At 37.6% G+C, this 15,198-nt stretch overlaps 1 protein-coding gene across 2 annotated transcripts in view; it reads right to left on the minus strand.

Moving 5' to 3' along the window:
* Positions 1 to 8,297: 8,297 nt before the first annotated feature.
* LOC129244480 (sodium-dependent transporter bedraggled) overlaps positions 8,298 to 15,198 on the minus strand; it is a 34,881-nt gene continuing 27,980 nt past the window's right edge. For both annotated transcript variants that reach the window (XM_054882123.1, XM_054882124.1), the window contains exons 4-8: positions 15,021 to 15,185; positions 14,048 to 14,330; positions 13,207 to 13,985; positions 9,140 to 9,387; positions 8,298 to 9,045 (exon numbers count right to left, since the gene is read on the minus strand). In XM_054882123.1, the coding sequence (XP_054738098.1) occupies positions 8,454 to 9,045; positions 9,140 to 9,387; positions 13,207 to 13,985; positions 14,048 to 14,330; positions 15,021 to 15,185 (2,067 nt within the window). In that variant the 3' untranslated portion in view covers positions 8,298 to 8,453. The remainder of the gene's footprint in view (positions 9,046 to 9,139; positions 9,388 to 13,206; positions 13,986 to 14,047; positions 14,331 to 15,020; positions 15,186 to 15,198) is intronic.

The raw sequence follows: 15,198 nt of genomic DNA on the forward strand, positions 1-15,198 counted from the left end.
GCAAGAACTGAGTGGCAGGGAGAAAATGTTTTATAGATACTTTTGGATATTCATAAATAATTCAATTTAATAATAAACTATCCTGTGAAAAAATTTTTTGCATTTTTGTAAACAATTTTTTTTTAATAAATTCCCTAAATTTAATTTAACAGTAACATTTAGAAACAAATTGTTTGCATTTTTGTGAACTTTTTTTAAATAAATTAGGGAATATAAACATACAAATTCTTGTGAATATAAAAGAAAATCTTAAAAGAACTTATCACCTGCGGTATTGTCGACGAAATTGTCTTCTGAACTTCAGTCATTTATTCCTCAAGTACAAGTAGCGCAAAATTAATCACCTCATTGAAAGATTTATAATTTTAGCAAAAGACAAAAAAATATTTTCACTCGAAATCATTTTTTTTTTATTTATTAAAAAAGTTATTCAAAAACAAAATTTGTATTTACTTGTGCCGCTAATGCTTTGAAAATTATCATTGAATTCCTGTGGGGAAAAATTACCTTTACCGTAAATTTGGTATAAAATAGTTACAGATTGATTTTATTTAGTCCCCTCTTTTAATTTCCCTTCACAAGAGTGATACCCTTGCCTTAAAAAAATAAATAAATAATTGATTAAACTAATTTTTATTTAGTAAAAATGATTAAAAAACAAGCAATGATTAATTTTGCGCCACCTTGTGTTATACATTGTACTCTCCCTTCTTTACATTGTAATCTTGTACTTCTACTCTTTCTTCGGAGCGAATCAAAATTTCTGAAATGAGAATAAATATGATTATTATCCATTTATTGATATAAAAAACATTCATATTTACAATTAACCCTTAACACACATCGGTCCTGTCTCGATTTGATACAATATCGCTTCATTGAAGCACACTAATTTTTTTTATTTCGTATTTAGTTTTCAATATACTTTGATTTGTTTTCTATAAATATGCAAACGTCTCTTAATTTCCCGTTTTTTATGGTTAAATTTGATTTTTTGGTTGTTGAAAATGACATTTTTATGCCATTTCGTTTTCGTACCACTAACTTTGGATATGGGGTCTCAAAGGCACCTAAATTAAGTTATAGAAAAGATATAAACATGTAAATATATATTTATGCACGATTAAATTAAAAGAAATATAGATAGTAATTTTGGAGAAAAATGTGTGGGTTACGGAATTATTAGAAAAATGGTCTTCTGATCTTCAGTTATTTGCTCCTAAATGTTACGTTTTTTTTTGTTTGTGTTTAAGTAAGGTCAGAATTTATGAAAGGAAAATAAAACTGGTTATTCGTTTTTTCGATTATTTTAATATAAATAAAAATTTATTTTTAATTTAAATTAAATTTAAAGAGCTGTAGGCCATAGCAAATAGCACTCGCTTCGTCTACAAATTAGTTCAATTATTTTATATTAAGGGTATTAAATAAATAATACACAATGACAAATTAAAGAAAAAATATTGGAATATTTCATATTCCATTAACGGTAATAAATGGGACACAATCTTTTGAACTTTTTTAGTTTAATGTTTTTTTTTCCATCGAGCTAAAATTTTGGCAGTCATAAACATGGCTTCACGCCGTTTTTGATTGCAATAATATAAGTTTTAATATTCGAGTATAAAAAGGATGAGTCACCTTTTTCGAAAATATAATTTTTTGCCGTCGAAAGTTTGATAGATTTTCCTTAAAAGGGGACTCTTAACTTTAGATTGGAGAAATTTTGAAAGGCCTATTTACATTAATATATATGAAGCAGGTGTTGGTTGCTCAAATATCTTTCGGATTAGGGATGTCATTTATAAAAAGGACGAGTTATCTTTTTGGAAACTTTTAATTTTTTGACGTCGACAATTTGAAGGATTTCCCTTAAAAGCCTTAAAATCGGCCTCTTAACTTTCTTAACTTCAGATTGAAGAAATTTTAAATGGCCTATTTACATTAAAATATAAGCAGGTGTTAGTTGCTCTTGCTCAAATATCTTTCGGATTAGGGATGTCACTTATAAGTTCTACCCATGGAAAGTAGGTAAACAGGCTGAAGAATACATGTCTTAGAGCGAACATTTGTTAAAAATAGCAAAATAGAGCATAGATCACGTCGCTAAATCACTGGCATTGATACTGGACTATAATATATTTCAATATGGACCATCGAGTTTCAAAAAATCACTTAAAAAATGCTCTTCTTCAAGTAAATACTTCAAAAAGTGAACCAAGTTTTATAGTATTATGTGTACAGTTAGACAAAAAAGTTTTGGTCCAGAGATTTGTTTACAATATTCACAATATGTGAAAGCAAGCCGCGAAATTGCCGTGGGTGAACACAACGGGCAACACCAAAAGAGCATTCGCCGATAATAAGCCTTTAAATTTGCTATGTAAAAAAAACTCGCTCTGCTAAAACTTTTTTGACTCCCTGTATGTGCCTACCAACTATCGACCAGTTCTTATGTAGTCTACGACATGACAGTGGAAGTCTCCCACATAATTGAATAAGCCCCTTCGCAGTCTAAATTGTTTTCAGGTTATACACAATTTTCCTGCCTTAATATTTTTATCTTTTTGAACACATAGATATCAATTTTTATTTGAAACTTCATCTTCTGGGAGTATTTCGTAGGTTTTTTCTTTTTTAGTTTAATGCTGGTGAGTAATTCAGTATATTTGCCATACATTTTTACCGGTCGCATAACCCTTAATGAGGGCATCATTTACGTTTAATTATTATTTTTTTAACATTAATTCAGTCTGAGGATATTTAAAATAAATAAATACCTATTCCACTACCAAAAGGTCACTTTGATTATCTCATTCACTATTCCTCAAAGCTTTACAATTTTACTCAAATTTAAGTGTATTTTGAGTTGCCGAAGTATTGAGCGGAGAGCCGCTAAACTGTTTGAGTAATTATTCTGACATAGCAGCAGCTATACCCAGCAGTCTAAGAAAGGTGTCGATGACAAAGCAAAGTAAAACTTTACTAAGATGTTTTCGGAAACGGAAATAAAGTTGTCGCTTATATATAAATATCCCTCAAGCTTATTTTAAATGTATGCTTCCTAAATGAAAATAAAAAAAACTGGTCAAAGAGCAAATGCGTAGTAGGCAAGCTTAGTTTTTATGGCTGCTTCTCAGCAAACAAAAAATCGCTTCGCCATCAATGAAAATGACTAGCACGCAGCACTTTTCCGCTTTGTCACAATCACTTCCGTTTTTTCGCGTCCATGCGTTCATGCCTCTAATCGGATTACTATTATTCTGATTTGTTGTTGTTGTTGTTCCCATCCCGCTTTGTTTTCTATACCTTTTTAACAAATGTGACATATGTGCGCCCAACATTGCGCGAAATGAAGCGCAGTTAGACTATCTACTATTCAGTCGTACTCCAGTAAACTAAATAAATAAAAGAGAAAACAAATAATAGATCAGACACCGTTTTTATTTCGATCGAGGGATTAAACGTTAAGTGTTTTTGTTATAATAATAAAAAAAGCGCAATCACCTACGGGGCAGCACATACTTAGCCTAAGTACGATTGTCACGCAATTCAAGTCATACAGATGCCACAGACAAGCACACAGTACCTATGGAACGTGTCCTCAACAAAAGAGCATCTACTTTGATGTATGATTTGTAACAGTCAGCGACGGAATTGAAATTTTTTCTGTCGCGTGAAGGAAATGTGTTGTATGTTTGTGTGCTTTCCACTGAATTCTTGAAAGATGCTGTTGACGATCATTTCACGCATTGAAGGCTTTGGAGTATTTGAAGTCGATTGCGACAGATCTCAAGTACCAGATATGACTATGTGCGGTCAATAGATTACAAACACGTCCATCGCAATGTTACTACTTTATTGAATCAGAATTTTTTAAATGCGGGAGTGAAGCAAAGTTTACTAAAACCTCTTTAAGGCTAATAGTGGCTACATTTCATTCTTTTCACGCCTTAAAATGCTGACCATTAATCACAAATTTGGCACTTTGGATGAAAAGTCCCTCCTCACTACAAATGAAGTTTAAGGTTGATACCTAACGAACGATTGTGGCACTGTGTGCACCGTGAGAGCCAGTGATAGGCATTGGAAATCGCCTTTTTCGCAACACTTCTGATGTGAGGGGTGAGGTTCAGTGTACTAGACAGGGCTAGTTTACTGTGGCGGCAGACCTTGGTCGGGAAAACCCCAAGTTATTCCGGTACGTAGAACCGGCTGCCATCGAAATGCAACACTTCAGCGATAAGGGGTGAGATCCAGTGTACTAGGGAAAGCTAGTTTACTGTGGTGGCAGGCCTTTCTCTTCTCTGACGCAGTAACCTCGTACATGATTCTGGCCGAGTACAACGAATGGCGTCAGTCGTTTCTTATCCGTACAAACTGGTACCAACCAGAAACACCAAATGAGGCGAAGTGCTTCTCAACTTGATTATTTGACATAGAAGGGGCTATCCTATCTTGCTTTTTGCACCACCAACAAGTGATGCCCATTCGCACGACATTATCTAGCCAACGAATCCGCTAGATTTTCCTTCGCTGCGCAAAATCTATGTCGCTGTAGTGGTCATATAAGTTACCATGCAAGAATCTTCTGTAAAATCCTTCTCACTCGCACACTCCAAGGGCTGCTTCATTGAATGTCGGTAAAGAGTTTGGTACATCGAGAGTGGTCTTTATGTCTCAATCGCTTACTTAGGCCGAAGTAGCACTTGTTAGCAAGAGAGATTTTGAATTGGATTTCAAAGCTGGCATTATTAACGGTGTTAATGCTGGTTCAAAGGTAAACTAAGTACTCTCATTTTTTTTCTTGAGCCTTTTCCAAGATTTGACGATTTCACATTATATTATGGACTACGCCCCAAGCAGTTTCTAATGGGATGCCATCGAGATAACCATCCAACTAAGAAATTCAAGGGGGTATCTCAGTCAATTAAAGCGTGATGTTAAAAGAAAAACACGAAGAGGCCTCGCCAGCTTTCCATGAGGTACACGACGACAACTTCTGGAAGATATTTCCAATAGCAACATTTCCAACTACATTGATGGCTCAAATATGGGAAATTATACTGCAGCCGGTGTCTTCTAGGGAGCTCCCCAGTTTATGTGGAATAATTTTTCGATCTGTCACTCCGATATCACAAGGCTTCGGCAGAGGGATTGTCTGGATTGGGTCGCAAGCAATTGATAAAATATTCGGTCCTCAAATTAGCACTAAATATTCGAGCTACCTGGACTAAAGAAGTATAGCAGACGGCAGAGCTGAAAGAAGTAGCTCTTACGTCTGGTGCATACTTTTGTGGTATTAGGATGGTTTTATTAGATACCACACACTCTATTATACAGCTCTTTGAGTAAGTTTATTTGAGCTCTGTGTACAGATCTCTCTCTGAGCTCTGGTTCCAAGAAAGTAGAATTTTGGTGAAAAAGCTGATATGAGGGCATGGAAACTGACTCGGCCGTTCAAAGTGCACTCGGTTACTCTCTGCGTATTTCAAGCGTAATTATTTGCTGTAATAAAGGGTGAATATTCTGGCATAGTATTTTGCAGAACTATGAGGGCAACTAAAATTACTATAGGGTGATTGGAGGGTGGTGCAGATCTTTTAGAGTAGTTTTAGTGATATGTTAGGTTACGATAAATGGTTGCCCAAGTGAAGGCCCAGTTGGACAAAGATACAATTCGTCCATTATGATGCTATACAGACGACGAACAAAAACCGAACAAGGGGAAGAAGGAAGAATGGGCTTTGGAAATTGATTCAGATATCTTGGCTCTTACTTTTCTGCTACACTTGCGGATACAGCATACATCAGGTTTAAGGGGTTAGGGGTAGTCAGAATTTTCAAAAAATCGATTTTTTTTTTGCATTTTCTTAAAGTATAATGTTTTAAAAATATTTTGTAAAAATTTGAAGTGAATCCGACAAATACTTTTCAATTTATTCAACAATTAACAAAGGGCGCTCGGCCGCTCCGGAGCCGATAGCAAAACTTTAAATGCGTTTTTCTCAAAACTATGTTTTTCAAACTGGTGAACACTGTAACTTAAAAACCGCTACGTAGATTTCAATAAAATTTATACAGCTTTTGAAAAACATAAAAAACTTGTGCCTGATCGAAGGATTTTTTTTTTTCAAAAATTTCGATTTTTTTTTAACAATTAACTGTTGGTTTTTTTTTCTAAAATCTGGAAAAAATTTTCTGAGGCCGCCATTTTGTTCATTTTGAGAAAAAAAGCTTCGATCAAGCACAAGATTCTCTATTAATAAAACTAATTTTTCTTGTCCGATTGGTTTTAGATGAATCTGCAAGGACTTGTGATGTTCACCGCAAGGGACTTCTGGAGAAACGGGCTTCACACAAACAGCGATAACTTTTGCAATTATTAATTTTTTTTTTTGAAATTTTGGTGAAGTCAAGTTAAAACATGATGTTGTTATGCTATGTTTTTATTTTTGTTAAATAAATTAATTAAGTAGCAAAAAAAAATTCGTGAAAGTCATCATTTTTTCGGGCCTCTGACTACCCCTAACCCCTTAAATAATACACACCTAATGAATTCCATCAGTAACTTAAATTGTAATTAATCACCATTTGGTCGTCACCGTCCTCTAATCATTTTGTTCTTTCCCCCTCTATTTTTTTTTCAGTAAAGCATCACAATGGTCGAATTTGTTTCTTGCGCTCCACAGGACGCCAGGAGAAAAATTATTTCCACTGTGACAGACTCCATAATGCTGTACGCCTCTCCAATCTGGGCTGGAGCCAAAAAATGCCTTTTTAAAGAAGTACAGCAGGTCAGTAGAACAAGTGCGCTAAGGACCCCATGTGCCTATAGAACGGTATCGGACGATGCAATATGCGTATTAGCTAGCAAAATGCCTATAAACATCCGGGCAAACTTGCAGAAGAGGTTGTACTGCTCGCAAAGTACGAAGACGGCAGAGGAACTCAAACAAGCAAAACGTTCTACCTCGATAGCTGATTGGCAATCAAAATGGGGCCAGTCATCAAAAGGCCGGTAGACGTAGTGGATTTCACGAAAACACGGAGACGTTGATTTCTTCCTAACGCAGCTATTAAGTGGACACAGATGCTTCCAAATATATCTGCATCGCCTACACTTGGCTGGTAGTCCTTATTGTCCAGAATGCTTGGACGAAGAGGAGACGGTCGAACATGTGGTTTTTTATTGCAGCAGGTACGATAAGGAACGCGATGACCTAGCAAGAACAACTAGTGTGTTTCTGACGCCCAATAACCTAGTTCCACAAATGCTTGAGTCGAATGAAAATTGGAGGGCGGTACAAACTTTTGCAACACGAATTATCGTGGAACTTCGCAACATTGCTTGGAGGCGAAGGAATGATGCGAGACAAACGCAACCACAACATTGATAAAATGCAGCAAGACGAACGGCAGACGAATATAACTGACGATTGAACTTATTACTCACGACGGCCTTGAGACGTAATTACCAAAACGGTATCCCTGTAGGATGATCCGTCGGACTTGAGGTGCTTTTAGTGGCGTTAAAGTCCCACACGGACTAAGGCTTTCGATTGCTTATACACCTCGTTATAAAAAAAAAGAAATAATAAAACTGGACTGCCTGACGGGCCCTCAATGCGGGTTGTTGTTGTTGGAGCAGCATAAATATTCCCCATACATATACGGGGAATGTTGCTGGAGTGACAGTCCTTGGCCGGATATAAATCCAGGTCGTTTCGGTAACATAGAACCGACTGTCTTCAATGCTCGTCTAAGGAAATGCTGTAGCGGTTGATGTCAGTAGACAACCACACACAACACTAACAAGTAGATCGAAAAGAAAGAAGTAGCCACCGTTAGAGAATTTTTTCTTCCTTCACAGTGGACAATATTGCCTCCGAAAAGTGTTATGTCATGTGAGCGCTCACCACCTAATCAAACTAATTTCCAATAAATTTATAGTACACTGCGCTCACTCATAAACAGACACATACATACATGTGAACAAGTACCTACATATCTACATAGTGACATAATTTGTTGGTGAGCAATTTTTAATCAAATTTTCTCATAAAATCGGGTCCCTTAGATGTGGTTCTTTCTGCACTTTAATGGAAATTATAAAGGCAAATTACACCCGGCTAATGTAATTAGAGCGCAAAAGGAAGGTGTTAAGCATTATTACTCACACTCTTTCATGTGTCGTAAACCCATTTCATGAGCGACTAATTGGGAAATTGTCTTTTAAGTAAAAACGCCCTATAAAATCGTTAAAAAGTTATAAGAAAATGTAAAATATTCATATGTTAAGTCAGTTAGTACTTTTTATTTTTATTATTATTTATCATAATTATTACACTCATACGCATTTAAAAGATATCTATTTACATAATATTCGTACACATCCATATATACAAGAATATGTAGGTAGATGCATACATAGTTAGGGTTTCTCTATTGTTTTAAATCACAGATGTATTACTTCCGCTTTCGTTGGCTTCATCGTCGCGTGCTGTCGTCGTTGTAGTCGTTGCTGTAAACGCTGCACTACGCGCCATCGGCGCAGCATTCGTCACCAAATTCTCAATCGAACAGAAAGATGAATAGTTGTTGGATGAAAGTTCACACAATTCGGGCGTTGAGTCGGGCGACACCACCGCCACTGTTTCGGGGCGTATTTGTGCCGTTGCAGCACTGGTCGAACGTAGTACAGTGACCACATCGTCAGCGGTGTAAGGTGCGCGCAAATTTCGATGAACACCATCTGCAGTTGATGAACGCTGACCGCGACCACCGCCGATTGTGTTACGTTGCTGATGCTGTTGCTTTGCAGTCAACTTGCGTCCCAACGACAGCGAACGCTGCAGCTGCTCGCCTGAGCTGGAGGGGAAATTGTACGGTTGATCCGTTGCGAGGGCGGCGTTTGCAATGGGTATGTCGGCACTTGTGTAATGTGGACTGTCAGCTGCATGCGAATGCAGTGATGTAGTGGGTTGATTGCTCTCGGAGTCGATAGTGAGAATGGGGCGTGCACGACTGCGATCACCAAGTACACTAAGTGTAATGATTGGAAGAATGGAAAGAATATATTAATTTGATTCTTTAAAAATTAAATGCTTTTTTTCTCTCTTTGTTGTATTGTAATTACCGTCTAACACTACGTCTGATGCTTTGGCGCAAGATTTTGGCGAAACGTGCGCCTGTTGCTGTGGTGTAGGATGGTGGTGGCGTATATTTTGGTGGTGCATCATCGTGTGCCTGATATGAGTTCAGTTCTAAATTTCCTACGGCACCATTGCCGCTAACACGACCGAATTCCGTTCGACTGCGATCGCTGGAGGAACTGTTGCGAATTTCGCGTAAGCTGTCACCAGGGCGATAGAGAAGTTGGATGCGCTGCAAATCATGGCAGTAAAGATTTGTATGAGAAAAAATATGCAATCATAATTTTAAAATATATTTTTAATATACGTTTTTTTATAATTAATATTACTCCTCCTGATTTATAAAATAAACGACCCGTCTAAATTAAATCTCATCTAGAACTAAATAAACCCTCTTACCCTTAGGTCAAGTTCAAGTTCAGGTTTTTTCTTTTAAAAATAAAAGGCAAGTGTTTTCAAATCAAAAAATGCAAGTAAAAAAGTATTATTTGATACAAAGCCACTTGACTATCTTCCTAAATTCCTGACGTCCTAAAAATATTAAGTGTTACGCGTATAGCTTCATGAGTTTCGTGGTTATTTTCTCCACGTTTTTTCACCTTTACATTTGTATCGCTTTTTTAGGCTGTTTTAGGCGTAGTACTTGTGTGCCCAAATTCGCTTGTACTTGTTGTAAGCCGTGTTTCAGTTCGGAGTTAATTTAACTCTGCTGTGAGCAGAAAATGTAATGCTAACAGCGATAGCAGCAGAGAATGTTAATGATAGCAGTGAATGAATGTAAATGTAAATTGTTATGTTTTCAGGCGCAGACAGAGGCGTAACCAGAGAATGTTAATGTTAACTACGTAAACAAAAGTGGAATTCATTCTGAAAATTACTTTTAGTCTTAATTTTAGCATAAATATTTATTTTTTTAGTGCAAAATAAGCAAATTTCCAATTAGTTGGAAATACTCTTATTATTTGGAAATAACAAAAGATAAAAAAGCAAACCAAAATCATGAAACTAGCAGATTCCACTTTTTATATGCATAGAAAATATAAGGGGGACCGGAAAATAATGTCGTTTTTTTAAGTAAATTCAAATATATAAATTTCTTACAAGTTTTTCTTTTTAGACAATGTTGTATCCCCTTCATTGGCAGCAACCTTTTGCCATTTAGAGTGCCGAAATCGATAAAATCAATTAGTTTTTTCAGTAAAATATCTGGAGATGACTTTTTTCATATTAACCAAATTTTGAAAGTTTTTGTTTGTTAAGAAGTGTTGCAGTGAACGGAATAAATGCAAATCCGATGGGGTAATGTCGGGCGAGTATGGTGGTCGAGACAGTACCACCCAACCGATCCATTAATTGGTTCTTGCGCAGTGCGGTCTTGCATTATCGTGTTGCAAAGTAACGCATTTTCTATTAATAATCGGAGGATACTTTTCAATTACTTGATTGATTTACTCGATCTTATTGCTCACAATAAAGGTCCGCATTAACTGTTTCAGGTTTAAACACTCAAAATGGACGATGCCACGAATATCCCACCAAACACTTTTTTTTTCCTTGTTCACTCCACTCGGGAGCATAAGGCCTCGACAAGACTCAGTCTTGCATTGGTTTCGTTAATCTATTTTGATTTCTGACAGGGTAGGTGATTAGCCTGCCGCTACCAGTCCTGAATAGTGGGAATGCCCACCTATCGTTGCTTAGGAACAACGCCTTCTAACTGTTTAGAGCGCCATCTATGTTTCAAATTTTTCTGTCAGAAGGATCACACAGATGGCTCAGGACTTCGCTAAATTTTGGTGTGTCTGCGCTAATACTGCGATTGCCCGCTTCCTCTTGCTGGCGCCACTGATGCAATATGTAACAGTGTTTTTTCTTTTTTGCTTGTTTTAGTAGCCACAATGCAAGTAATGCGCTGAGATTTTGTGCGGGAGTAAGGATTGAAAGGATACGGTTTTTGGGGTTGAGGAAAGATTTTTTGTTATTGAAACTAGGAAAATAGGTAAGTTTGGAAAAGAGCGAGGGCCGTGCTTTAAGTGCGACTCCAACCCACAACCTCTGGGATGGCAGGCTAGTGCACTTACGCTAGACTACCGAGGCTAGACCAAACACATAAAGGTGCATTTTTCGGATGTCAACCTCGCTTAGCAGTTCTTCGTGGCGGTTCATTCGGAGATAGTCACTGCCTTTTGCGTTTTGGTTTAATTTTTCATCTGCAGTGATCAAGCAATCAAAAAATGGTTCTGTATTCCACCGTTGAAGCAATAAGTTGCATGTTGTGAATCGGTTAGCTCTATTTTCTTCAGACAAATTATGCGGAACCCAAACACCTGCTCTGTTTGTTTTACCAATTCGTTGCAACTGTTCTTGGACGGACAATTAAGGTTGATTAAGAGTATTTGACAGTTCCTCGATTGTCTGACACAGATTTGCTTCCATTTCCGCCCTTAATACGTCATTGTCTAAAGTTGTTGGTCTTCCAGATCGACGTGAGTCGGAAATATCGAAATTACCAGACTTGAGCTTAGAAAACCGCCAGCATTTACGGGCATTTAAGGCACTTAAGGCACTAAACAAGCCATTTCACCCAAAATGGCAAAAGAAAATTAAAGAATTAAGTTTTCACAACTAAACTAGTCACTTTATATTTGAAATGTCTCTGACAGCTCATAAACGGTAGAGAAGCCTTGACATGTGCAGAAACGACATTTCTTTTTACTTTTCGGTCCCCCTAATACATAATTAATTCCGTTATAGTTAATTTTCTAAGAATTACTACAGATTATCACCAACATCAAAATATTTCCTAGTAAACAATAAAACTGAGAGAGCGAAGTTGCTGTTCAATGCGGGAAGTGTTTACGGCCGCAAGAATCATCTATCACGAAACCAGATGATCTAGGATAAAAAATTTTTGTTTTGAAATTTGGGTTTCGGTATCCTTTTGACTGTTTCTTGTAGGTTTTTAACATTTGCTACTTATAATCAGAAGATATATCATGAGGTGATTTATATTTTTCGAAACAAACGAAAGGTGTAAAAAAGTTGATAATATGTTAGGGAGGATTGTCCGCTCAAGATTTGTGGTATCTATTTACTGAAAAAAGAGTCCGCTTAAGAGAGGTATCCGTTAGGAGAGAGTACAATGAATATATAAAAATCTTCTGAAAGTTTCATGAAAACATTACGAAACTTATGAAAATTTTGTCATTGAAGAAAAAAAGAGTAAAAGGACATATTTTTGGAAAAATTGAGCTTTTAACTATATTACATTTAAATTCTTGGAGGAAATAGACTAATACTTAAATTTTCATAAAAACCTTCCGAATTTTGTAAAAATTGTGCATTGAAGCATATTTCCTACTCCTCCTTGAAACTCTAGGAGTACTGTTAAGGGCAGATTGAGGTCATTTTGGAAAAGTGTTTGAATCATTGAATAATTTCACTGCAAGAATTTAGTAAGAAGACTTGGAACTAGTGAGCCTTTCAGCACATTTCACTGATTTTTTCCAAATTTTGCAGTACATATTTCTAAAGCTTAACTTTTTCTTAATTTTGTGACAAAATTTCCAGCAAATCAGAATAAATCTTGCGTAGATATGGAAATTTACCTAAAAGAATTAAGGTTATTTTTGATCAACTTAGTGCAAAATCAGGTAAATATCCTGTCGCTGAGGCTCACTTACATAAATTTCAATGGCGGCCACCGTAGCCAAATGGGTCTGTGCGTGACAACCATTCGAAAGCGCACAAGTGCGAAGTCCCAGGCACGAAATACCTATTGATAGCAGAAGATGTTTCTAATGGCGACTGCTCCTCGGCAGACAATGGCAAATCTCCGAGAGAATTTCTGCCATGAAAAAGCTCCTCACAAAAAACAATCTCCCATTCGGAAGCGGCGTAAAACTGTAGGTTACTCCGTTTGTGGGAAACGCACACCACAAATAGGTGGAGGAGATCGACTAAACACCCAAAAATCCGCTTTATAAATATCCAATTATTTTCACTAATAAGGTTTTACTAACTTCTCAGCGCATCCAATTTGAATACTCACATCCAGTATATCCGGCGGCCCATTTGTTAAATATCGATAAATTTGCACAATCGCTGTGACCGGTATGAGCAGCAAAATTCCAATTTGCACTGCAGCTGCCACTTTTCTAGCCCAATACGTAAAATACGACTTGCCACGCCAGTAATAGAACTGATTGGAAAATGATGTCTTGTAGCTGACCACCGATAATGTTATCAAACCGATTGGAAGTAAAACATTCCATGCCAATGCCGTGAATGCCGATATCGAGTTCGAAAACTTCAAGTTGTTCACCAAATCATCGCCGTTATAGGGGCGCCCACGTATCAAGAATACACCAAATATCTGAGCAGTCCATAGAATTGCCACAAACCATGAGCCGCCTAACACCAAATCCATGTAATAGAGAATGGATATGGCGACTTCGGTGGTGAATGGCACGCCCAATAAGAGAGCAGTTACACAACTTAGTAACACAGCGCTAACGGAGTTATCCATTGCGCTAGCGATGGGCTTCCACATGGCGCACAATTGTGATATACCCAATATCACTAAGGCCCCAAAAGTTAGCGCACCCCAAACCCAAGAGACAGTGGCACGCGAGACTACCAACGTGGCTGGAAAAATTTCGCTGATGAAACGCAGTGCTTGATAGCCACTCTCTTGATGTGACAGCTGCCGCCTACAGCTTTCACCAATAAAACTGGAATAGTGGGGCATCCATTTGGTGGGTATCGAGATAATATTCATATTGGTTATTGAATCCGGTGAGAAAATGGACTTGGAAGATTCAAGTGTTTCTGTAAGAAAAGTAGAAAATTACATTTTTTTGTATAGGATTTTGGATTTTGACATGACTTACCAAACGAACCCGGTACATAGATGTAGGAATGTTGATTCAAAATCTGCACACATAGCGTACCCAGTAGAGCCGCAACACAAACACTGAAAAGTGTTATCAATATGGCAAAGATGGCATCGCGCCGTAACGATATTTCACTACGCCCGGTCACATGGGTACAGCTAGTGATGGAGATTACAGAGGAGCCGAGTAGACCCCAAGTTAGGAACACCTCCTGTGCGGCAGCTACCCACATTTTGGAGTTTTCGAAGAAGTCATTAAAGTCCGTGGTGGTGAAGATGCTCTGTGGGATATAAAAAGTTTCTAGTTAAGACAAATATAATTTTTTTTATTTCATTCCCACAACAAAAAATCGTTTTAATTTCTAAACCGAATTGTTAAACAGCTAGCGCAAACGCACTTTTATGTGTTATCTACTAATTAGTACCTAAGCTGCAGTTCGCGCCACCGAGCTCGAATCACTGAACTTCAAAATATGCTAAGAAAGACTCAAGCGCCCACTGTTCCTAGGAGCCGCGTAGGTAGCTCGACCGAAAAAGGTCGAATAAATTGGCTTTAGAGCTATGTGGCCTCCGAGTATGGCTTTGTGATACTGAAATACGGAGCTTAACAGCCGCTGAATGTACTCTTGAATTTCTGGACGCACAATTTGTTTTAAGGGCTGCCGTTGGAAACCGGAGTTTACTGTGTTGCTCCCTTCAAAGCTTGTATCAGGCTTGCAAGCCCTTCAGACCGTTCCACTGCTGGAATTTAGTAGTGCAAGAGCCACATAACTCAAAAAAGTGTAACCAAACTAGTCTGTGTGACCTCCAAAATATACAACCCAACGCGTGCTGTGTTTTTACTACAATGACGGGCCCAGAGCTCGGTTAGGAAGATAAAAGAGCTTTCTAAGCCGTATTGTTTCGTACAGAGCTGTTAAAATGACACACAATCCCCCTCTCAGGTTTCACTCAGAAAATATTTCACTCACCTGTAATTTTGCTGGATCTACGACATAGAGCAACTTACAAATCACCGCAGCCAAAGCCATTAGCGGCAAAGCGGTCAGCACAAGCGCAGCTTTGCCGAATGATTTGAGTCCTTTGGATAGAATCAAGAAGACCACGGCCCATATAATGCCGAAGTTGAAGGCCAACTATAATTGAAAT

This window comes from Anastrepha obliqua, chromosome 4, assembly GCF_027943255.1.
Source record: "Anastrepha obliqua isolate idAnaObli1 chromosome 4, idAnaObli1_1.0, whole genome shotgun sequence".
NCBI lineage: Eukaryota > Metazoa > Arthropoda > Insecta > Diptera > Tephritidae > Anastrepha > Anastrepha obliqua.